Source organism: Xiphias gladius, chromosome 22 (assembly GCF_016859285.1).
Source record: "Xiphias gladius isolate SHS-SW01 ecotype Sanya breed wild chromosome 22, ASM1685928v1, whole genome shotgun sequence".
Classification (NCBI taxonomy): domain Eukaryota; kingdom Metazoa; phylum Chordata; class Actinopteri; order Istiophoriformes; family Xiphiidae; genus Xiphias; species Xiphias gladius.
In genome coordinates this window covers 21662653-21685199 of record NC_053421.1, presented here as the reverse complement: position 1 = coordinate 21685199, position 22547 = coordinate 21662653, and the positions used below count along the sequence as shown (strand labels likewise).

The window sequence follows — 22547 nt, the reverse complement described above, 5'->3', positions numbered from 1 at the left end:
TTTGTAGCACTTCTTAAACTTTGAAAGGGAAACATCTCTAAAAATAAGTGAATATTACTAATTATTATAGAAATCACGTGTGTTGTTTTTCAATATGCCATGTAATTAATTATACGTTTAAGATTTGCCTATAAAGATTTGGGCAATTTCCCAAATCTTTGTGGTTAAAGATTGCTTTCTTGTGAGCTTAGTTGACTTCAGTGCACAGTCTTGCAGGAGGACTGGCATGAACTCTGGCTTGTGTTTGTTTTGCTGGTAGGCTGTATCCTCGGGGCACATAGTGTTTCTTGTCTCTCCTTTGCCAAGATTTTTGGGAAGACCTCACCAGACTCCTTCTCCGGATCAATTCACAGAAATGTCTCAGCATGTTTTACCTGAATGGTATGCAGTGTGTGTGTGTCTGAGTGTGATTGACTGGGGGAGTGCAAACTATCAGTCTCACTTTGACTTGCAGGCAGACTGCACACAAATATCGTGGGTATATATAGCTGTTGCTATAGCAATTGTCATCGTAGATATGTGGGATTATCAGGGGAGTCAAATTGTGGATTCTATTCAAGCATATTGCTTATAATGATCTGGTATTGTTAAATATGTGCATATAAAGAAATATAATCAATTACATATTTATATATTTACATGTCAGAGTCCTACACTCCCAGAGGTGGATTAGAGAAAAAAATAAATAAACCTTGGCCTCAGGAGTACACCAATGACCTTTTTAGTGCATTTTTAAGAAAGACAGCGTAACTGCTGTAGCAATGTGTGGTAGTCAGTTTGGACGGACCACATACAGTACATCATTTTTAGAAAGGATTGACAGCTCCCCCTACTGTTACATTTTAACTACTACAACAAGCTGTTACAAGGTTCATGCCATTATTAACTCTACTGCATCACTACCCAAGCTGATGATACATTTCATACTGTAATGTGTGAAAACAGAATGCCTTTTTTTATTTTATTGAAAAATGTATTAAAAATACTACATTGCACATTCAACAATTTAACAGTTGCAGCAATATGTACTTTCCTTATGCACAGAAAAAGATACATTGAAATAAATAAAGTATGCGATAAACATATTTACATATTAGACATTTCCTTATATTGCATTATTCTCTATTATAATTATGTACTCATCAGTGAGCACATTTTTGGGCCATATCTCGACATTCAGAGACATCACAGGCTAGTGGAAAATGTCATACAAGTTGCTGCTAATACTGTTTTAAGGTAGTCCAGCATGGTGTCAAATAAACACATTTCTTACCAAAATATAGTTTTGAGGATATTCGAATCACGATAGAAAGAGCACTTGGTTTTTACTCTGATTCCCTCAGAGTATTATTTAACCACTTGTTCATTAGAATACAGAAGAAGTTAACAAACTCCTGCTTCCTACTGTGTAATAAACAAACACAGAATTATGGACTATAAACCTGAAAATAAATAAAAAAATTGCGATGTATTATTGACATTTAAGAGACATGGCCTTGAGTGAAATTAACAGATGTTTTGCTATTACCACATACACATGTTCAACAAACTGATATAGGCCTACTTTATATCTTGATGCACTGAAACTCTTCTCAGTTTACAGCAAACATACTATTACAGTGTATTACAGCTTAAAGCTTGAGTCATAACACCTGCTTAGTTGTTAACTATGCAAATTTGCAGTTGGTCATTTGACAACCAATTGAAACACTTGCTCACATCTGCATTTTAAAAGCACCCAAAGAATAAGGTTTTCTGGCTCTTGAGAGGTTGCTGCAGTGCTGCAGGTACAGAAAGCAGAATAGTCTACAGTAGAGCAGACTGCTGACGATGCATTGTGCCCCAGCCCCTGTGCATTTCTGAGTGGCTGATGTGTTACAGGCCATCCATCATGGCCAGAAGGTCATCTCCTTTGCTGCTGGCGCTGGGAGATTGATCTCTAGACTCTGTGAACTCTCCCATGATCTTTGCCAGCTCAGCACTGGCCTGTTGGTCCTGAAAGACAATGTTATCCACCAACCTCAGTGTTGGATTGGTCATCACAAGCACTTACACCTCATTACAGTAAATCCTGCTAGACTGGCAAAGCCTAACATATCTGATCATTGACTGTATAACCTTAAACCAGACATTGAAATAAGTAACATGGAGTCCAATCGGGAGGGTTGCTTATCAAGGGCAAAAGACAGCCCACTAGTTGTGAGGCTGACATGTTAGACAAATTTCTTAGATCTGAGATAAAAACCCTTGTGTCAGCGCGAATTCTGCACCTGTGTCCGTCATGACGGGTATGAGTGGTTCCGAGACGGGTCCTGACCACATTGTGAGCTGTTACAGACCATCTATGTCAGTTTTTAAACATATTTGAGTTAATCGTAACCAAAACAAGATGCACTTGTATTTGGGGCACTTTGGAGACGAGTTTTAAATGGGAGGAGATCAGTAAACCAATCGGAGTGCACGAGGAAACGAGGCTGTGAAAAGGGGAGTGGACAGTCCAAAACAAAACAACCATCGTGGCTAAAAAGCTCACAAAGATGGGGACTAGCGTTCCTCGGATTCTGTGGACACGAGATGGAGGGGAGGCTCATTGAACCTCGTCAAGTTCCACCAGTAGGCGGATGTAAACAAACCAGATGTCATTTCCGACAAATAATTTCTTGCATGTTTTGTTGAATCTTGTAATCGATACACCTTGTCTGAGATCAGCTGTGTCGTTTGTGCACCCTCACATCAAAAGGACAACAGGCAGGGACAAAAACTGTCTTGATGGGTTCAGCAGTCTTGCAGTCTGCACTTGGCCTTAGATGACGGATGTATGGTCAAACTTAATGTCACTAAATGTGCAGTTGAATTTAGATTTTCATTACAGAAATACTGAGCTTCCTATTGTTTTCTGCGGAAACAAACAGTTTGTGAGATAAATAAGCTTTACCTTTGTTGCTTGGATGTTTATGACTCCATATGAAAGCTCATCTGGTCTTGATATTAATGCCTCTCTGTGATAAAGAAGAGTCACTATGTTAGTTTTGAGTACTTAAAACAAGTTAACTTTTTTTTTAGCAGTTTCTTTGATCAATTGCCATACAACACATTGACAGTACACACACAAATAAGGGGACTCACTCTTCTTCCTCGTCGGTGGCAAAGAGGTTGACGCGGAAACCGCTGTCTGCATTTCCTAGTTTCTGAACCTCTAACCCTCCCATTAACTTGGCCAACAGATTCAGCTCCTCTTTGGCCAGAGGGTTGGGAGCAGCATTGACCTGTTGGCACATAGTAGATTGTTAACTTTGGTATATTTGTCCTAAACCCGTTGTTAAAAAGATCCCGCTCCTGTTGATGGTGCACTAAGAAGTAGAGTCTTGTTCTGGACTAGGGTCACTGTGCGGAGGTAAAACATGTTGGAATCAATTTTCAAAATTTAACTCGTTTTTTAAAGTTCAAGAAACGTGTATTAAAAAATGCAAAATGATGCAGTGCTCACAGTAAACCCGTTTCACCTTAGTGTGCTGAGCAGAATTTTTAGATGTTCCTGACATGTGGGTTTCCACTGGACGACTTACACTGTACCTGAAAGAAAAGATAAGAAAGAGAGAGACAACACTTATGTGCATGCAGCAGAGTATCAAAGGTAACCTGCAAAAGTAATATAAATGCTTGGTTTATATGGTTCTTTTGCATACTGTGATAATATTGTATCTAAGGTATGATTGTATAAATTAAAAGCTAAGTCAAGGGGTAATGGGTCGGCTGGTTTAATCTTACACACAACTGCCACTCATTCAAGACACTTCATCAGTTCTACAGAGTGGTAGGGAGGCCCAGGCATTTAAACCTCCCTATGCCGTTCCTACCTTGATGTTATATGGAAATATTTTATGTAAAACCAGAGATTAAATGCCTACAGTCAGTAGAAGTGATCAAACCCAGGCTGCCCTGGTGACCTAGGGGTTTAGGCGACGACCATGAACCGCAACACCCCTGGCTCGCATCCGGTCAGGGACCTTTGATTGCATGTCATTCCACATCTCTCTCTCCTCTCATTTCCTGTCATCTCTCACCTGTTGACTATCAATACAGGCATAAAATTCCAAAGTAAACTTTAAAAAATGATCAAACAGCTTGGATGACTGTTGACACACTGTCCAGATGCCTTTGACTTAGTACATTTAAATATCTCATGACCTGAAGACAAAGAGTCATTAACCCTGTCATTGCATAAGGACCATATAGTCTTACATGTTTGTGCCTAGTTTGGTGACCCTGTCTCCAAAAATCTCAAAAGATCCTTCCCGGATAGCAGCGGTGTAGTTTCCTCCATTATTGAACTGCAGCCTTTTCACTTCTTCACCAGTACAGCTGAACATCCTGGAAATACCAGATACAAAAACACAACATTTCTGTGATGAAAATAGTTCCCTTAAGTGTAACCCTTACCTTGTGTATTGCTTTTAATACTTTAACACTGCTGAAGCTCAGATGTTCTAATGTACAAGTGAGCGCTTGTTTCCTCTAAGTATTAAATGTTTCACTGTGGACATACAATCCTTACGTAATTTTATCCAAGCTAAAAATACAACACATCTAAAATTAGAATGCAAATGCGTGCTCAACAAAACCTCTGTAATGCAATTAGCTGCAGATAGGCCTACTTAACATCAGATTACAGTGTCTGGATACAATCAGAAAACAGAGTGTATGAAAGACAAGAAAGGCAAACATTAAAGATCACTGGAAAGACCAAAGGTAATTTTGTTTTCTACACAAAGCCATTTGTTTAATCCCACTATCTCCATCATTCTTTAGAGGGAAGATTGTTTGGTTGTGAGGGATAAGAGCTATATACAGTGGAACCTTATCAAGCCAGGAACTTGTGTTCCATGAGGCACAGGACCATTGGTGGGAAGTACAAATCGGCCATTGGAGTTCTGCACTTTGTCCTTAAGGAAAATAGACACCTGGCATAGAAGAAGACACACAGCAAAAGGCTTGTGAGGAAAATGAAGTACAAAACAAAAACAAATATTCTCTAATTAATAGTCTGCCCATGATTAAATGTTGAAAATTACTGACTTACCCTTATATGCATGTCTTGGAAGAAGATTAGAAGACTCTGTCTAATCAGCTGGAATTCACCACCAGACAAGGGTGTATACATCTAAAAAATAAGAATAAAAGTAAATTAAAAATATCTGAAGTGATGAAAAAGATGGAAAAAAGTGTGTACTTCAGAGCTGGAGATAAACTTGTAGTCAGGTAAAATAAACTACTACACTCATCTAAATATTTATTTCTACTTTTTATATCTTTAATTTTATGTGTAGCCACTACTACAAATAGCTTGTGGTTTATCTTTTATAACTAAATTGGCATTAAAAAACACAATCGTAGTGAATACTTAAATGAGAACTGGATTTTATGAAAATGAGTAAAAAACAGGTAATTATAGACAGGTAACCGAGAAGCTGCTACTGTATGATTGGCATTACTGACCGTAACAAATGAATCCGCAAAAAAGATGAAACACACCCCCATGTACTAGCAGCTCTATATTCACTCGAAACACCATTTCTATTAGTGGTATTAATAAGTCACTGCCACTTAAAATGCTGATATTAAATTGTTCTATTAAATTCCCCTGTATCCTGTTTGTAGTTCGATTGGATGGTTTACTCTGTCTTCCTTATTTTTATTGGTCTTATCTGTGGACCTGGATACTTTTTTTGGTCATAAGACTGTGATCTTTGTAACACTGACATGTATTTCCTCTTCTTGGCCATGTAGGTTGTACTACATAGCAGTTTCTTAAATCCTGCCTGAGGAAAAGCAATGATTCGCAGTGTATCACCAGATATGTTAGTGTAAAGCCACTTCGGAATCTATGGCTGAGCATGCATGACTAAACTGGAATAAAAACATTTCTATTTTTAAATTTGAAGTTGTTTTTCTCGCTTCTTTATTCCTTTGTATAGTTAGACAGGTTTTGGAGCCTCTTTGCATTCTACCTCTTTCAACGTTTGACCTAGTTCCCAAAACCTCACACATCTTGCAACACTCTGCAAGAGGTACCAATAAGCCATGTATAAGGTTCCTACACAAAAAAGAAAAAAAAAGAAAAAAAAGAAAAAAAAAGTAAAGACTGAAGACACACGTGTCGTACCTCTATGAGCTGTCGGTAAGTCTCATCAACCTGGCTGAGAATGCTGGAAGTGTCTTTCACGAAGTCCTTGATTGAATCCATGTGGTTGAAGGACACAAGGAGGATGTCCTTCGGTCGGGGACATAGAAGCACCTGGTACTTGAAAGCCATGGTCATCAAGTCATAGAGCTGTAAAGAGGAACACAATCCACATATTGATTCTGTTGTTGTATAATAAACAACAGAGGGAGCCACATTAAACGTTTTAGATGTATGCACTATACAAAGTACTACTGCTAAACAGTTGTCATATAAGATAGTATTAGTATATAGTAAGTAAAGTATTGATTGATGTGTAGATTTATGTCATATAGATCCAAAGCGTTGTTTGATTTTAAAAAACAAATCTAGCGTGTATACTGAAGAAGACGTAAGACAAACTAGGATCACTGTGCAGTTGATGACAGAATATGATTAATGTGCGGATAAAGTTTGTGCGCTGAAGTGGAAATTCAAATTAGAAAAAAAGACAAACAGAGAAATTCTAAATGTGCAGGTTGCAAAATAGTATAATGCTGTAGGCCAACATCTGTATGCACCACTCCACCTTGTCCATGCTAGCTTGATTGAGTCTCATTATGGATGCGTGGGCCAGCCTGTCGAACACAGTCCGCAGGGCCTTCTTGGAGTAAAGCTCCTGTGGCTTGAAAAGCTCCTCCAGGAACTTTTTGTTGAACATGGTGGTGATGATGTCATTCATAACTAGTGATGCAGAGTGCAACAGAAAAGTCCATAAAAAGTTAACTGAGGTTAAACAAATGTACTTTCCTCACTGTAGGCTCAGAGGTAGACAGATGAGCATTCTATACTATATGCTGGGCAAAACCATTTAATCCAAAGCCTAAACACAAAGCCCCTGACAAAGCAGCAGCGTGGAAAGCCATCAGCGTGTATCCTACTTGGTAGCAGGCCTACAGCCAGGTAGGAAGAGTTTAGTGTTCAAACTCCCCTCGGAATCTTTTCCTATGTTGTGAGCCTTTCTGTCAATTACTGTTGCAACTGACAGAAACGATCACAATCACTGCTGTGACTGGCAGCCGTGAAACCAATTGGTGAATGTCACCTTTTTTCCAAAAATTTCACATTCTTTTTATCTGCTCATGGTTGAGGCAAATAAATTAGCTTTATGCCGTGAGGTCGGGTAGTGTTTTCTGTAGTGCTACTTACCCGTATGGAAGCCAAAGTTCCACTTAAAAAAGGAGCTGAGACAAGTGAAGCACTTCTCTCGGAGCAGAGACAAACATTGGGGACCAGAGACAACCAGAGTATATTATTTGAGAGCTGATCTACAGTATGTATATGAGCTCTCATCCGTTGTTTATTCATCGACTCCTATTGCCTTTGGAGCGCGTTGGTTCAGTCTAGGCCAAAGCAGAGTGAAGAGCTACTAATGCATGAGTGCATAACTATACTGAAGCTCTGTAATAATACCTCTCCTTCTGTCCTCCTCTATCCAGCCAGCTATTGTGGACACTTTATGAATTAAAAGGACATAGATAAATGCAATGATGTGCTGAAAACATCTCAAGACTTCATTTAATGCGGTTGTATGCCAAAATTCTATACATCCTGTATATACTGTGTATATATAGTACTCTGCAAAAGTTTTAGGGACTTTAGATGTTTAGATTTTTATCCATCGCACAATACCGTCAGGGAGGCATCAGGTTAGTCCCAAATTCATCTGCAGCGAGACAACAACCCCAAACACACATCTAGAGTCTTACAACTACCTTCAGCGACAAGCAGGACACGGAGTCCTGCAACAGATAGTCTGGCCCCCGGAGAGCCCTGATTTCAACATCCTCGCGTCAGTCTCGGATGACATGAAGACAGAGAAGACGCTGAGACAACCTAAATCCACAGAAGAACTGTGGCAAGTTCCTCAAGATGCTAAGTGCACCTTGGAGAACTGGGGATGTTTGAAAGGCAAAGGGCGGTCACAGCCCAAATTGATTTGATTTAGATTTTTCTAGTTATTGCACTTTGTGTGAAGTTAACTGATAAATAAAAAGTATTCATTGCATTATTTCTGAACGCATCCTCACTTTACTTTTACTTAACTTTTGCACCGTACTGTATATATACATTATGTGTATGTCACTATGATCTAAAGCCTTTTTTCGGATTATAGACAGAGAAGTTTCACATTTACTGACAATGGACCACTGGTAATTACAAATTAAAATGTGCTCTGGGCTCCTAATTTCAGTGTCTCATGCGACTATTACTTGTCTATATGAGCTACGATTTTATCAAAACGTGTAGATTTACAGAGGACAACCCAGTGACTCATTAACGTTAACTCCTCAGTTGTCTTTCTATTGACTTTCTCTGCATCACCGAAACTTGTCAATACACCATCCAGTAAACGGACAAACCGGCTGAACTGAAAGTGCAGTTATCGCATTATAACGTTGACGTTTGACTGCGGGGGGACATTTATGTTGTTAGCTGGATAGCTGCTAAGCTAGCTACCTTTCTTGGCTTTGTCTGCAGGAATATTCTGAGCTCGAAGCCGCTGGTCCAGGATGTACAGCATCTCCCCACCGAGATTGATGAAGAGCAACGGGAGGGTCCTTGAAGACATGATGGTGTTTGGACGGTCGGTCGAATGTCCCGAGAAAACAGAAGATGCTATCGGGTCGCGGATAGCTCGAACGCTTGCCCGGAGGGGGATCTAACTGTTTGGTAAAGCCTCTTCTGGTTGCCAGGCCACGAAGAAGACAGCCAATCAGAGCGCGGTTGCCGCACGACGTCGGGGAAAGGGGAGGGGTCAGACAGTTGCAGCTCAGCCGCAGTGTGCATACAGTGCACATGCAATGAAGTCACAAGTCCCAAGTTGAAAATCATGGATAAAAACACAAGCTCAGTTCATTTATTCAATGTCAGAACAAACCGCTGTTCCACGTAGTTTAGAGTAGTGGTTCCCCCCCTACCGTACTTCAGATACTTTTATACTGTTATACATTCTGTGAAATACTGGGTACTTTCGCTCCTTTAAGCCTCTAAATATCCTTGAAATATAACAATTCAAGATTGTTAAATCAGTCTTTGGTTTGACTGCTTTTATGTCCACACTAAGGCCATAAGCTGCTGTAATAGTCTCAAATACACTTACTTTAAAGAGTCAAGTCAAAGAGGTTGGGAATCACTGGTTTAAGAAAGGATTTAGAAAGATCTTTTTTTTTTTCTTTGTCAGAGCTACATGTGGATCATCACATCTGAACACGTTATATAATATAATAAAAAGTACATGACATAAAATTCAACAATTATATTTTTACAGACAATTTTGTAAAACTGGTTAAATGGATTTATTTATGTTGTGAGTGAGTGAATAATGCAATATATTTACACTAATAGTACTGATAGTAAACTAGAACTAACACTTTGTCATACTGTTACACAGACACATACAGTATAACGCTAAAGGTAACATCACATTTAATACATTGAATTGCATATTTCATCAGCTGCTCCGCATTTTTTGTCTGTATGAAAGCTACAGAAATAAACAAATTACTTCCACAATAGCAGGACTTCATTAACAAACAGATGATACTGTATAGAGTGGGCCAGAATCCTTTGTGTCTTGTTACAGTGACATCTCTCCATTCCTGATGCGGATTTCTCGCGCCATCCTGCAGAGCTCACAAAGTCCGCAAAAACAGCTCATCAAGGCGTCGTTGCATATTGTTCCCTGTGGTTAAAGCATTGCAAAAAAATCACAACATAGAGTGTCAAGCCTCTATTAGGAAATGTGCTGCAATTCGGGTTTCTAAATTTCAGGGAACACCCAACATTTCCAAATTTCACGAAATTTCTGTCTTTCACAAGAGCCAAGTTATTGAAAAGAGACAGTCAATTCTTCTGTATGAGACTTAAACCTCAAAGTATTCTGAAAAGTTTACAATAGATAAAAACTAAATCGTTTTCAGATGAGTCACATACCTGAATACCATAGGTCAGTCTCATATGAGTCCTCATGGCTGTTAAGCCTCCTGGCAAACAACCCAAACAGACGTTTTCTCCATACTTATTTGCTGTGTAGCAGCTCAGTGCCATTGGACAGACGCTACCGAGAGCACCTGCACAGCAGAAATGTATTTCATTGTGAATGTGTGAAAGAAAATGGTTTTTGTGTCTCAGAAAAAAATGTTAATTGATGCCTAAATGTGTTTTTGGTGTATGGACAAAAATTAAATAATGTCAGAATGAAGTATCTTGAATTGTACTCACAGATCAACAAGTCACTGCAGCAGGAGCAGAGGCCCGTGCTCCACTCTCCCGTTTGGACATTTGTCCCATAGCCGCCTGCACCTGGTTGACTGGTGACCACTGGGTTTGACATTTTGGATTAGTGGATCTGCTGGTTGTTTTTGATCTACCTACGTGGTTAAAAAGATATTCAGCTGTTAGGTATGGAATAGAGCAAAAGTGCAGTTTGTTGCAGGTGGCAAGGCTGTAGAAAAATGACCTAAATTAATCTTTCCATGTGCACACAGTTGTTTTTACATTTGGTCATATGTACTTATATATGACGCTATTAATTTCCTGATTAGGAAATGACATAGTTGGACTTTTCACAGGATAATTCAGAGGTATATGTAAAGATATTCTAGTGCCCTCTCATAACAGAATAACCCTAATACAGATTTCATGTATTATTCAGCCTCCACAGCTCAATCAGCATTAATGAAGCTCCCCTGCAAAGCATGTGATGTATCAACAAACATGTCATGGACTTCGTTCTTAAAAACGAACGAAACACTGGTTTGCTGGCCTTGAGATTTTTTGTGATTTACACACTAATTAATTAAAAATTGCTTTGCATAGTTCTTAATCAGAAATCTACCCATATTCTCAGAAAAGTCTTCCCAACAAAATCAGTGTGCAACAGTTCAGCCTCTCTTTCACAAATGTTGCTCAGAGGATATTTTGTTTTGGTATTTGTGTTTCAAACTTGAAAGGTTTGACTTGAAAAATCTTAAGTATGTCAATAATGTCGTAGATTACATCGTTTTGGAATTACCACTTTAGGGGTTTGTTTTTCTGTATATAGGCCTACGTTAAATAAGTCAGTACTAGATCATAATATTGGTATATAAAAGTATTGTTAACCACGGTGACTGGTAAATCGTAAAGTGTAAATGTTCATACTATGAGCCATGTAGGTAAACTATTACATAAAAAAGAGATATAAAATGAATATGAAGCTATTAATTAACCCTAAGTTCTAAAGGACAGACAAGGGCCCATGTTATCTTATCTCAATGCTGTCAAAAGGAGTTTAATGTGAATGCACAATTTTAAAAATACAAGAAGTGAAGAATTTGCAAATATGGTTTGTGAGCATGAATGAATTTCATTTAAACTAAATTAATATTGAATCCTGAATATAATCTGCTGTTAGAGGAAAAAGAGGTGCCACTTACCAGAATAGTATGTCAGTCTGCGCTCCTCCTGATCAAACTGACAAACTGCACACCGCACAGGAAACTGTGACGAGCTTGATCTGCGAAATGCTGTTTTAACAACACACTGCCGTGTCTGAATATGACAAAAAATCTTTGGTAATTCACAGGCAAACTCAGGCCATTAAGGAGAACTTGGCTTGCTTGGCTTTGAGGCGGATCGTTGGTATAATACCCAAAAGCTACAGATCACTGTTGGGAGGTTGGATTTTAATGGTTTTTCAATCTCACATTTGATCAATTTAGTTCAGAGCACTCACGCAGTTTTCAGAATCTCTCAGACCAAACTTTCACAGAACACCCACAAATGCATCACATCCCTTTTGTCACTTGGCTTGAGGTTTTAAACAACCCGTCACCTCTGCTGTTTGTCACAGAAGTGATCGATTTACTTCAGATCTGAACATGCACAAAACTACAGGCAGCTGCAAAAAACTTTTTTTCTGTTTAATGAAAACCCCTGAGGGAATCCAAATGTTCATATGTTTATCCCTCTTATTTCACACAGTGTTGCATTTGTTAGTATACCTTGATGTGAAATAACTTGAAATTTTAATGGAAATTCGCAGTATATATGGGAGTGCAGTCAGAAAGTAGTGATGTTGATATCTCTGGAGGGCATAACTTGTGGTGATGTTTTACTGGATCACATTAAAGTAATATCCTTTTGGTTATACGGACAAAATAAGACAAACGTTGCAATATAATGCATCAACCCCACCTGTACAACCTCAAAAATGACCAGTTTCATCAACATCTCTCTGGCACTTCCAGTCCAGTCGACAAAAATTTTACATCATGTCACCAATGGCCTTTTCATTGCAGAAATTTTTGAGTGGATGTTGTACAGGTTTTCCTGTTATTGTTTCTGATTCCTGTGTTATGGCTATTTAATAGCCTTATCTCCACAGAGATCCAAGCCAATCAAACAATGCTCAAACGAGATGAATCATTCTGTACTACCAGATGCTCTTAGACACTGAAGAGTGTTGGCACTTAAAGATTCTGCACAAAGCCTACAGAAAAACACCAAAACAGTACTGAAACTGTGAGAAATTTAATACTACCGTTGTGATTGCTTAATATCTAATATTATGCAAGCTATTCCTGGAGATGTATCTAGCTGAAGGATTTCTTTGTTTTTGATAAATGACAAAAGAACAGTTTGCTTGCCCTTCACGGCTGATGGAAAACTACCCGTTCTGACATCATGGCCAGGGGAGCAACATAGCAACACATTTCCGCCACAGTTCAGTGTTGAATAAACCTTTAAGTTGCAGCTTACGGTGGAACATTCAGCGATTTGGCTATTTTGTGTCACCAAACTGCCAAATCTTTTTTTTTTAAGTTATCTGGTTGAGTTCTGTACTTCAGAAATTGCCTTGCACAAGTGATATCAATGGGCACTCCACTTGTTTGGTGCAGATGCCTCTTGAATCATGCATTTAACATATTTCAGCACAAATAAATTCCCATTTATACATCACTTTCTAGGTCACTTTATTCCATTTAATTCTGACATTTTCAGACAATTCTGACATCAACCTGAAAGCACAAGCAAATAATAATATCTTATAATGGTAACACATGAAAAAAAGGGAGCTGGTTCTCCACATGCTACACTACCACATCTTAAGGTGGAAAAGTAAAGATGGTGGTTAAGACAAGCATTTAGAATCAAGCATTGTAATATACAGTATGTTGTCTTTTACTGAGTACTGGCTTTTGTCTTAGCTGCCTCTGTTTCTGTGGAAGCTAAACTTTGCTTCATCTTTAGTCTCTGCTCTGCTTTCTGCCTCTGCATTTCTTTGAAGACCTGTGAAGAGACACACATGACCAAGCATCAGGGAGGGCACAACAACTTCACAATACATAACACCCTCAACACGGTAATCAGTTAGATGAGTGTACACATCAACCTACACTAAACCCGAGTAATGATGTAAGACACTATACGTACTACTATTTCACTGATGTCAAAGTTTGAAGGTTTTATTATACACAGCCAGTGAAAAAACAGTATACATTCTTATACATAGAAAATGTAGATGTAAATAGGATGATGGGGTCATTTGTTTGCTACCTTAATGCAGAGGGCCTTCTTGGCCAGCCAGCGACGGGTAGCCCGTCTATAGTACTCTGGGGGGAAGGTGTAGGTGATGCCCAGCTGCTCACAAACTTTCTCAAAGGCATCATAGCGAACCAACCTAAGGCGTTTCAAAAGCTTTTTCCTTAGGTCAATGGCCATGAGCATCCGCCTCTTGTTGGCTTTGTCCTGGAATGAAAAAAACTTGTAAAATAATGAGGCTGGACTTCAAATATGATTCAAACAGGCCCACATAGTAGGAAATGAGGACATCAAGTGAAGCAAAGTTTACACACTAACCTGCTTATGAGGAATTACTTAACTACAAATGTAACTTAGAAACCGTCCAAACATTACACAACCTCTATTCCCTATCTATGTCAGTTTTAATAAAAAATGCTCAATGTATGATGTAACATGGAAATTTCCAACCATGACTGTGCTACACACGTTTTTATTTAATGCGGGGGAGTAGACAGGATATCCTGTAGTTCACGCATTCTTGACACCAGAGGAAAGCAAAGAGGAAATGTGGGGAGGCATTCATACATCAACAGTTCTAGTTTTGCAAGTCCACTGCCCTAAAACACGTTATGTCATCTAATATTTTTATAAAAACCGTCCACAATACAAGTTTCCCTGTTTAAAGGGAGCAAAATAAAGCTAAAATGATACTGATTCTAAGCCCTCAATCACCTTGTGATGTATTTGCAGGTGCTCCTGATAGTTTCTGATTCTCGTTGTCAAAATAGCCACTGTAGAAAAAGAAAGTAAAAGGGGGATTGTGTCAGCATACATTTAAAATACCTTTTATTCTATCTTTGTATTTCAATGAAAACACTATGGGCAACATTGAAGCAAAGCAACTCACCCTGGACTTCCACTGAGCTGCGGTCACTCTCATCCCTCTGGACTTTCTCAATCAGCTGTTCCTTTTTCAGCTGTAGCTTGTCACTCTGAGGACATGGACACAGAGTGTTGAACTACCTGTTTATGACCCCACCTTTCGAAACTGGCATGTCAATGTATATTTCGAGAAAATCAATCATCAGCAACAAAATTACTGAAGAAAAAGAAAACGGGGGAAAACATGGCAAGGCAATCTGTTGAGAGATTGAGAGAACTTACATGACATGCTAACTCCAATGAAAGAAGCCTTTTGACAATATCATCAGTTCTGTTAAAAGAAAACACACTGGTGTTAGGAAAGTAATGGATTAATCTAATAAATATATGAAAAAGATTTATGATGAATGGTGAATATACATTTTATTATTACTCATTTTATGTAAGGTACGGTATGTATGTACGTTTGAGCGAGGGGTATGGCTGAATATTCCATCCTCAGCATTGTTGGAGGAAGATCACTGAGCTGGCTCTGAGGTCCTGGAAAACACAAAATATTGGGATGAGAGATGAGTATTTCAAAAATGTTGAAACGCAGTCGGGTGAGAGTGCAGCCTCCTCACATACCTGTCTTCTTTTTCTTTGCAGCCCGAGCATAATGTCTCACTGGTGGTGGAACAGCAAAGTGTCCTGCAGCTGAAGAGGGGAAAAAAAATGTGTAGTGAGTGGACAGAATGATGAAAACAACTTAGATAAAAGGTTGATAGCTAATTTGAGCTCAGGAGAGGCCCAACAACAGAAGAACAGGTGAATCAATGAGAAAAACTGCAATGTGCAGGGCAAAGGAAAACATGAAATTTGTCAGATACACCAAAAACTGACTCAGAGAACGATCTGATATTGCCGGTCAAAGCTGACTGAGCTATACGGAAGCTCCACGTAACGCAAAGGAACTACTACTACTACAGAACTAAACAAAGACATCTGTGACAGTTTCAACAAAGATGCATGCGTGTCACCTGCTGGTTTCTGTGTCAAGACTTCCACAAGGAAATCTCTTATATCAGAGGCCATCAGACGAAGACACATAATAAGGAGCAGAAAAAGCTGGAATCCGAGCAATTCAATATAGCAATATGGTCTGATGACAGGCCTTAACCTTTTTAAATCATACAGATTTATGTTCCAAGAAAGCCAAGGATAGCTTTGCTGCTCAGTTCCTTTTACATGTTGTTCAACATAGTGGTGGATCTGTAATGATGCTGACTGCAATCTTTTTACGACATCCAATTAGTGCTTTCTGTGGATGTATAATAGCCGAGAAAGCTAGGCAAATAAATAGGCCATTTATAGGACCAGGACCACAGATGCAAACACAGTTATCTCATCATGTTTACATATTCCAGGATGATAGTGCCCTTTGCAGATTTTCCACCTCTCCACATCCTGAAACTATTCCAAGAATCGGAGGTTTATCTGTTCTTAAATTTGATATCACTGCAAGTAAGAACAGAGCAGGACCAAAAGGAAAAAGATGGCCCCTCTTTCTTGAGTAATTGATTTTCATATTGTAATATTTGCCACTGGCAGTCCAAAAAAAGGCAGCAAGAGTTCTAACATAAACTGTGCACAGCAAACATGTTTACCAGCCCTTCACGTTGGGAATGAATGCATAGCAGACAGCAAGGGGACAAGGCAGACATACGGTACGTCTGATAAGGCACACTTTCATTGGATCACACTTAATTCTGTTTAAACTAATTTCTAGATAAGCCTTTGGGGTGACTTTTAAAACTTAGTCACCCCTGCATGTGGAGAAACCTTTCTGCTTGTTACCAAACCCACCATCAGAAATTTTATTTTGCTGCATGCCACTTGGCATGAAGGGGATATTGTCTCCATTGCGAGCTCAGTAGCGAAAGAAGAATTTCTCCTCTGTTGTGTGAGAAGAATTTTACAGGATGACAATAAAACCGATCTTCAAGTTTAAACTGCATGACTCACAGGAAAGATAATCTGTAAAGCATCGCTTTCAGACACTCCAGATAACACAACTATGCACGCATCAGATGGTGACAGTGACAGTGGTTTTTATTATCAGTATCATAAAATGATGTTATTTCCTCTGAAATACTGGTTGTTCACCCCTCCATCAGAAATCAACAAACATACCGTGCTGGTACACTGTGCCTATTCTGGTTTCTTAGTGCTCTCCACCCAATTGAAAAATTTACTTAAAGCATTAACTTTTCTTGGCAGTTAACTTAATCTAAACCTAGAATTACTGCCACACGGTTGTGTAGCTCCACCAAATACTCAAGTTGCATTTTACATCCATGTCTGTCCAGCCTCATATAATATATGTAGTGAAGACTTTTAAGGAATTTAATAAAAGGTAATATAAATGGCATAAGTGTATTTGCAGAACATTATGAAGCCACAATTAAGTTTACCTTTGACCTTTTGGATATGAAATGCCATAATTTTATTTTATCCTATTAAGACATTTGTGTGAAAATCTGTCATAATTAGCGCATGAATTCTTGAGTTTTGGCCAAAAACGTGTTTTGTGAGGTCACAGTGACCTTGACCTTTGACCTTTGGCCAACTAATTCTATTCACTTCATCCTTCCGTCCGAGTGGACATTTGTGCCAGATGTAATGAAATCTCCTCCAGGCGTTCCTGATATATCGTGTTCAAAAGAATGGGACGGACATGAGTCCGCAGTGACTTTGAGGGGGAAATTAAAGTATAGCTGCTCTACATGCTCTTGATATGACCATAATGAAGCCAGATGGTGCAAAGATTGAGCAGTAATAGAAGCACAGAGGGGAAGGCAACCACTCATAAGCCTTGAGTGAAAAAGAACACTGAAGCAACCTCATCATATGCATGCCCTGCAGCAGAGATGGGTCATATTGGGCTAAGAATATTAGTCAGCTTATTAAATACAGCACGTCTTTCAGAAGGCCTGTTGGTTCATTTTAATATGTAGCAATCAATGTAGTTTGTCTGAGTCTAAAGGCTTGTTTTTACTCGTTTTGATATTGCTTTTGGTTTGTTTTTGGGCAATTAACCAGCGATGCAGAATATTTGGCATTTTGATTGTTGTACGTTTACAAGCTGTTTGCCAGACCTCTTTAATAGTTTACAGCTGCTACTAAAAAGCAGTCCAACTATAGAAATGTTTTTTAGTAAAACTTCGAGTTAAGCCATTTTCAGTTAGGTGTTCGCATTTTTTATCTATGTGCTGCAAGTCTGCCTGCCAGGTCTTGAGGACAGGATTACAGGGTTTCTTCAGGATTCACCAAGTTAAATTTAAAACTTCTTTTTAGACCTTTTTAACACCACATAGAGTGCAATTTAATACCTGATTCACGATCATAGTGAAAACGTGGCACAGAATTATTTATTATTATATCACATTTTTTCACTGCTTCCCAGCAGTATATGAAAATAATTAAGTATGCCAAGGAGTTTATGTAATTACCTGTGTTTGCTGGTTTCCTTGTTTATTTGTCAGCAAGATTATGCAAAAAGTAAAGATTTGATCTGATTTGCACTGAACTTGGTAAAGGGATGGGGCATGGGCCATGGGCCAAGGAAGAACCCATTAAATGTAGGTCAGATCCGGATCATTTAATATGAATTTGAATTTTTTCCTCTTAAGTCTGGTGTTTTTTGTTTGACATTGGCCTTGGCAGAGGTCTGCGCTCTACTGAGCACATTTTTCTAGTTTCTAATGATATAATTGATAGATAAGCTGCAGAAACGGATGAATGGATTATTCAATTAAAAATGATTAATTCATTTAATTTCATCTAAGTTTTTGCTAAAAACTTAATTTGCCTATTATGAGACAACAAGCTTCCCAGTTGCTGTAGCTGGCAGTAGTTACAGTGTTTCCTACAGGTCTGATGGTGCTGACTACAACCCACTGTTGCACCAATACAGCCCATAATCGAATTCAAAAAAACATTTTATAACTAACATCACTGCCTATGGTGGGCATGGGAAAAATATTGAAGACTTTTGTAAATTGAATTTAAGACTTTTTATACTTCCAGAGGGACTGTTTTTATAAGATTCACTTCTCTCAATAGTTAATGATTAAAGTAAGTGAGAATGGGCATTTTTTTGGGCAATGAATCCGTATAATCTCGAGCTGCAACGATTAGCTGATTGATTAGTTGCTCAAAAAGAAAATTAATCTGAAACTAATCTGACAATCAAATAATCGTAAGTGGTTCCAGCCTCTCAAATGTGACAAACAGATGCTTTTCTGTGTCATATACAATAGTCAACTGAAAATCTTTGGGTTTTGGACTTTTGGTCTTACAAACCAAGGCATCTGAAGACATAACCTTGGACTCTGGGGAACGGCAACAGGAATTTTTAACTATTTTCCGATATTATATGAACAAAAACCAATAACCGTTTAATTGAGCAAATAATCAGCAGATTAATCAATAATGAAAATAACTGTTCTCTCAGCATATATTTAAAGACAGCACTGATTTTTTCTTTTTGTGAACTGTGCCCAAAAATTTACAATATTTATATTTGGTTCTCTCCTCATTCGACACAAATTTTGGCAAGATACCTTCACATTTATTTTTTTTTTTTAAACACACTGATTCGGGAATTGCGCTTTATTGTGAACATGAACGGTTTGATTTTACTAATGACTCTTTTGCAGAGGCCAGTGATAACCATATCATAAATCTAATGTTACTGGCAAAAACATACATTCGCACACTCGGTTGCCAGTTTATTAGGCACACCTCCGTAAACTAATGCAGTCTAATACGACAACCCCTGCAGTAAATCTTATCCGCGTGAGGCTTATGATTTTCAGTTTAACTGGTTTAGAGTTTATTCTGTCGCCAGCACCGCGGTAGCAACTGAACATGCTGTTGCCATAGCGACCACTACTGGCAGAGTTCCACCGCGGTTACCGTTTGGCTGACATCGTTGCACGTTTTCTCAAATCTGTGACCCAACAAATACCGACAGATATTTTTATTCTTAACTGCTCCTTTGTCGGAGCTTTATTTGTGAAAGCCGTTTTGTTATCTTTGATTCGTGATTTTCTGTACTATTTCAGTTTTTAAAAAAAATCAGTTTACTGCTAACCACGCTAGCCATCATACTAGCTGTACAAGCATCCTCTGTAAAACACTGGCTGCATGTTTGTTTTTGTTACATGTTCAGTTTAGTTAAAGCTAGGTAAAGACTTGAAATTCGCAGTCTAACAAAAAAAACAAGCCCACAATATCCACGATTATTACTTTGCCTAAATGAAATTCAGACAGTGCCAAGCGTTTAAAATTTAAAAGTGCCACCTTATATGTTGTCTGACATGTAGTGAGTCGCTTTTTCGCCAGTGCAGCTCTCAGCAGTTGATGTTAGTTGACTGATGGTGCCCTGGCTAAGTGCTGACAGAAAGGCAGTAAACAGCTAAGTATGTTGAGATACGTTAGCCAGCTATTTGCTCCACAATTCTGGTCAGGATCCGCGTCTTTTTTTCCTCTGACTGGGACTTACCGCATTTGTCTCTCGCTCTTGATAATAAAGCCGAGCTGCATGTCCACGGTTTCACGGGTGCAGCAGAGCACAGCTCTCGCAAAACACCAGCTGGCGATTTCAGGACGGTCCGCAGAGCTATGTTTGCGAACATGGCTCGCAGGAGAGCAGACAATAAAGAAAATAAGCTCCCTGAAAGTTATGAAAATATGACATATAGTCGTACTCGACCCCTACATGAGGTTCGCCATTTTGACTAGACTAAACTAATCAAATGAAGACGGGGAAATATTTGTCCTAGGCTTACGATCCCAGAACACATCGATAGGTCAAATATGAGAGATTAGTATCGGTTTCTGTCACGAAAAACAACAGTAAACCGAGACTGGCAGCCTCTTTGTCCACTTTTACTTTCTTTTACCATTAAAGACAGTTCGCTTAACAACCAAATAATTGTATTTACTGTATATGAAAGGTTTTTTAGTTGCTTTAGGTTGATAGGGAGGAGTAGGTTTCCGATTGAGTGGGATGTTTTTATTTTATTTAAAAAAAAAACAATCATGACAATAATGCAATAAATAAAAAAACTCCAACAGTAATGATTTTCCAGTTTATAGTTAATAATTAATATGGGGTTCCGGGGCTGTTATTATGAGTCATTCGGTCCCTATATAACCAGAGTGAGAGTTGTGTCCGTATTCTCGGCAGGAAGTCAAACACTTTTTTGGTAGGTGTTGTCCTCCACCAGGGTTGTCCCTTGTCACAGTCCTCTTTGTGATCTTCACGGACAAGATTTCAGGGTGCAGCCAGGTGGAAATATATGTCTGCTTTTGGGGCCTAAGAATTGTGTCTCTGCTATTTGCAAATGATGTGGTACTGTTGGCATCATTAGACTGTGACCTCCAGCATGCACTGGGGTGGTTTGCCGCCGAGTGTGAAGCGGCCGGGATGAGGGTCAGCACCTCAAAGTCTGGGGCCATGGTTCTCTGTCGGAAAATGGTGGATTGCTTGCCTTGGGTTGTGACAGAGTTTCTGTCCCAAGTGAAGGAGAGGAGAAGGAGTGAAGTATCTTGGGGTCTTGTTCACGAATGAGGGTAGGATGGAGCGGGACACTGACAAGCGGATCGGTGCGGCATCAGAAGTAAAGCGGGTGTTGTACCGGACTACTGTGGTGAAGAGGGACCTGCCCCTGAAGGGCAAAGCTATTGATTTACCAGTTGATCTATGTTCCAACCCTTACCTATTGTCATGAGCTTTGGGTAGTAACTTAAAGAATGAGATTGCAGACTTTCCTCCGCAGGGTGGTTGGGCTCAGCCGTAGAAACAGGGTAAGGAGACACCCTATCCTCTGACATCCGGAGGGAGAGTAGAGCCACTGCTTCTTCACATTGCAAGGAGCTAGTTCAGTCGGTTCGGGCATCTGCATAGAATGCCTCCTGGACATCTTCTATTGGAGGTCTTCTTGACACGTCCAGCTGGTAGGAGACCGAAGGGTAGACCCAGAACAAAACCAGAGAGATTATATATGTCATCTGGCCTGGGAGGGCCTCAGGATCCCCCAGGAGGAGCTGGAAAATTTTGCTGGGGAGAGGGACGTCTGGGCTGCCTTGCTTAACCTGCTGCCACTACAACTCAGCCTTGGATAAATGGCAGAAAATGCATAGATGGATGGATAAATGTATAAATATGGACATACAATATCAAATTGCTGTGGTAGCTCATATTTTACATTAATTAGCCCTTATAAAATGGCAAATGACAGGGAGGAAGAGAGACAAAAAAGAATAATACAGTATAATGAAAAGCAGAATAGTATGAAGGGGAATTTTTTAAACAAATTTTGTGATTTTTTCATCAAACAAAAACTCCAAACTGGATTTAATGAATTTTAATACCGTTACACAGTTTAACATCAATTCCCTCCATCTTATACAACAAAATTAATGTATAAAGCATCATGGGTTACACTGAAATCTATGCGTAAATAATAGTCATAAAATGAAGTGTCCCATTTTACCAGCGCCCCACTGACTTCAGAGTTGACCATAAGTAAAAGAGTGTGTCAGGATCCTGTTTAAGTTGATAAAACTTTTTAGACCCATTCCAATGGGAAAAAAAACAAACAAGCAAAAAACAACAACCTTAATTGGATTGATTTGGTCTAAAAACCATTTCCCAAAAAGTGTCTCACTGTACCTGGCATGACCCCAGGCTGCTTTATTGAGTGATGATTTTACTTTACTGTGTGTTCTGGAAACTGCAGGCTACTCTGTTTCCATTTTAAATTATTCAACGAAACAATTTAAACCTTGGTCCTTCAGCACAAACAATACGGTTTTTTTTTTTGAGAACATTCACACACACTCACCGAGCTCTTGATTAGGAAAAACCATACTAATACTGGGTAGA

The 22547-nt window shown here is 39.1% G+C and overlaps 3 protein-coding genes across 3 annotated transcripts; all 3 read right to left on the bottom strand.

Moving 5' to 3' along the window:
- Window positions 1–730: 730 nt before the first annotated feature.
- On the bottom strand, window positions 731–8795 carry oscp1b (organic solute carrier partner 1b). Its single transcript, XM_040117152.1, has 10 exons — window positions 8681–8795; window positions 6750–6904; window positions 6164–6331; window positions 5081–5161; window positions 4858–4961; window positions 4243–4371; window positions 3504–3573; window positions 3127–3266; window positions 2936–2999; window positions 731–1995 (listed from the first exon to the last, which is right to left on the bottom strand). Exons 1-10 carry the CDS (start codon window positions 8790–8792, stop codon window positions 1876–1878), a joined length of 1143 nt encoding a protein of 380 aa, XP_039973086.1. The 5' UTR covers window positions 8793–8795; the 3' UTR covers window positions 731–1875.
- Window positions 8796–9623: 828 nt separating this feature from the next.
- Window positions 9624–11999, bottom strand: LOC120783847 (cornifelin homolog). Its single transcript, XM_040117150.1, has 4 exons — window positions 11641–11999; window positions 10445–10593; window positions 10157–10293; window positions 9624–9905 (listed from the first exon to the last, which is right to left on the bottom strand). The coding sequence occupies exons 2-4, from the start codon at window positions 10554–10556 to the stop codon at window positions 9801–9803; spliced, it is 354 nt and encodes a 117-aa protein (XP_039973084.1). The 5' UTR covers window positions 10557–10593; window positions 11641–11999; the 3' UTR covers window positions 9624–9800.
- Window positions 12000–13156: 1157 nt separating this feature from the next.
- mrps15 (mitochondrial ribosomal protein S15) lies at window positions 13157–20450 on the bottom strand. Its single transcript, XM_040118127.1, has 8 exons — window positions 20160–20450; window positions 15239–15307; window positions 15076–15151; window positions 14894–14942; window positions 14637–14721; window positions 14462–14520; window positions 13763–13954; window positions 13157–13495 (listed from the first exon to the last, which is right to left on the bottom strand). Exons 1-8 carry the CDS (start codon window positions 20290–20292, stop codon window positions 13388–13390), a joined length of 771 nt encoding a protein of 256 aa, XP_039974061.1. The 5' UTR covers window positions 20293–20450; the 3' UTR covers window positions 13157–13387.
- Window positions 20451–22547: the final 2097 nt, after the last annotated feature.

What these genes read in the sequence shown, in the direction of transcription:
- LOC120783847 (XM_040117150.1), bottom strand. Translation starts at nt 10,556, where the DNA reads ATGTCAAACCCAGTGGTCACCAGTCAACCAGGTGCAGGCGGCTATGGG. An exon ending in CTGCAGTGACTTGTTGATCT is followed by an intron (nt 10,294 to 10,444) that starts GTGAGTACAATT and finishes TCTGCTGTGCAG; the next exon opens with GTGCTCTCGGTAGCGTCTGT. An exon ending in GACTGACCTATGGTATTCAG is followed by an intron (nt 9,906 to 10,156) that starts GTATGTGACTCA and finishes CTTTAACCACAG; the next exon opens with GGAACAATATGCAACGACGC.
- oscp1b (XM_040117152.1), bottom strand. Translation starts at nt 8,792, where the DNA reads ATGTCTTCAAGGACCCTCCCGTTGCTCTTCATCAATCTCGGTGGGGAG. An exon ending in TGCAGACAAAGCCAAGAAAG is followed by an intron (nt 6,905 to 8,680) that starts GTAGCTAGCTTA and finishes CTGCATCACTAG; the next exon opens with TTATGAATGACATCATCACC. An exon ending in GCCACCGACGAGGAAGAAGA is followed by an intron (nt 3,000 to 3,126) that starts GTGAGTCCCCTT and finishes TCTTTATCACAG; the next exon opens with AGAGGCATTAATATCAAGAC.
- mrps15 (XM_040118127.1), bottom strand. Translation starts at nt 20,292, where the DNA reads ATGTTCGCAAACATAGCTCTGCGGACCGTCCTGAAATCGCCAGCTGGT. An exon ending in GCCATACCCCTCGCTCAAAC is followed by an intron (nt 14,943 to 15,075) that starts GTACATACATAC and finishes TTCTTTTAACAG; the next exon opens with AACTGATGATATTGTCAAAA. An exon ending in AGAAGGCCCTCTGCATTAAG is followed by an intron (nt 13,496 to 13,762) that starts GTAGCAAACAAA and finishes GTCTCTTCACAG; the next exon opens with GTCTTCAAAGAAATGCAGAG.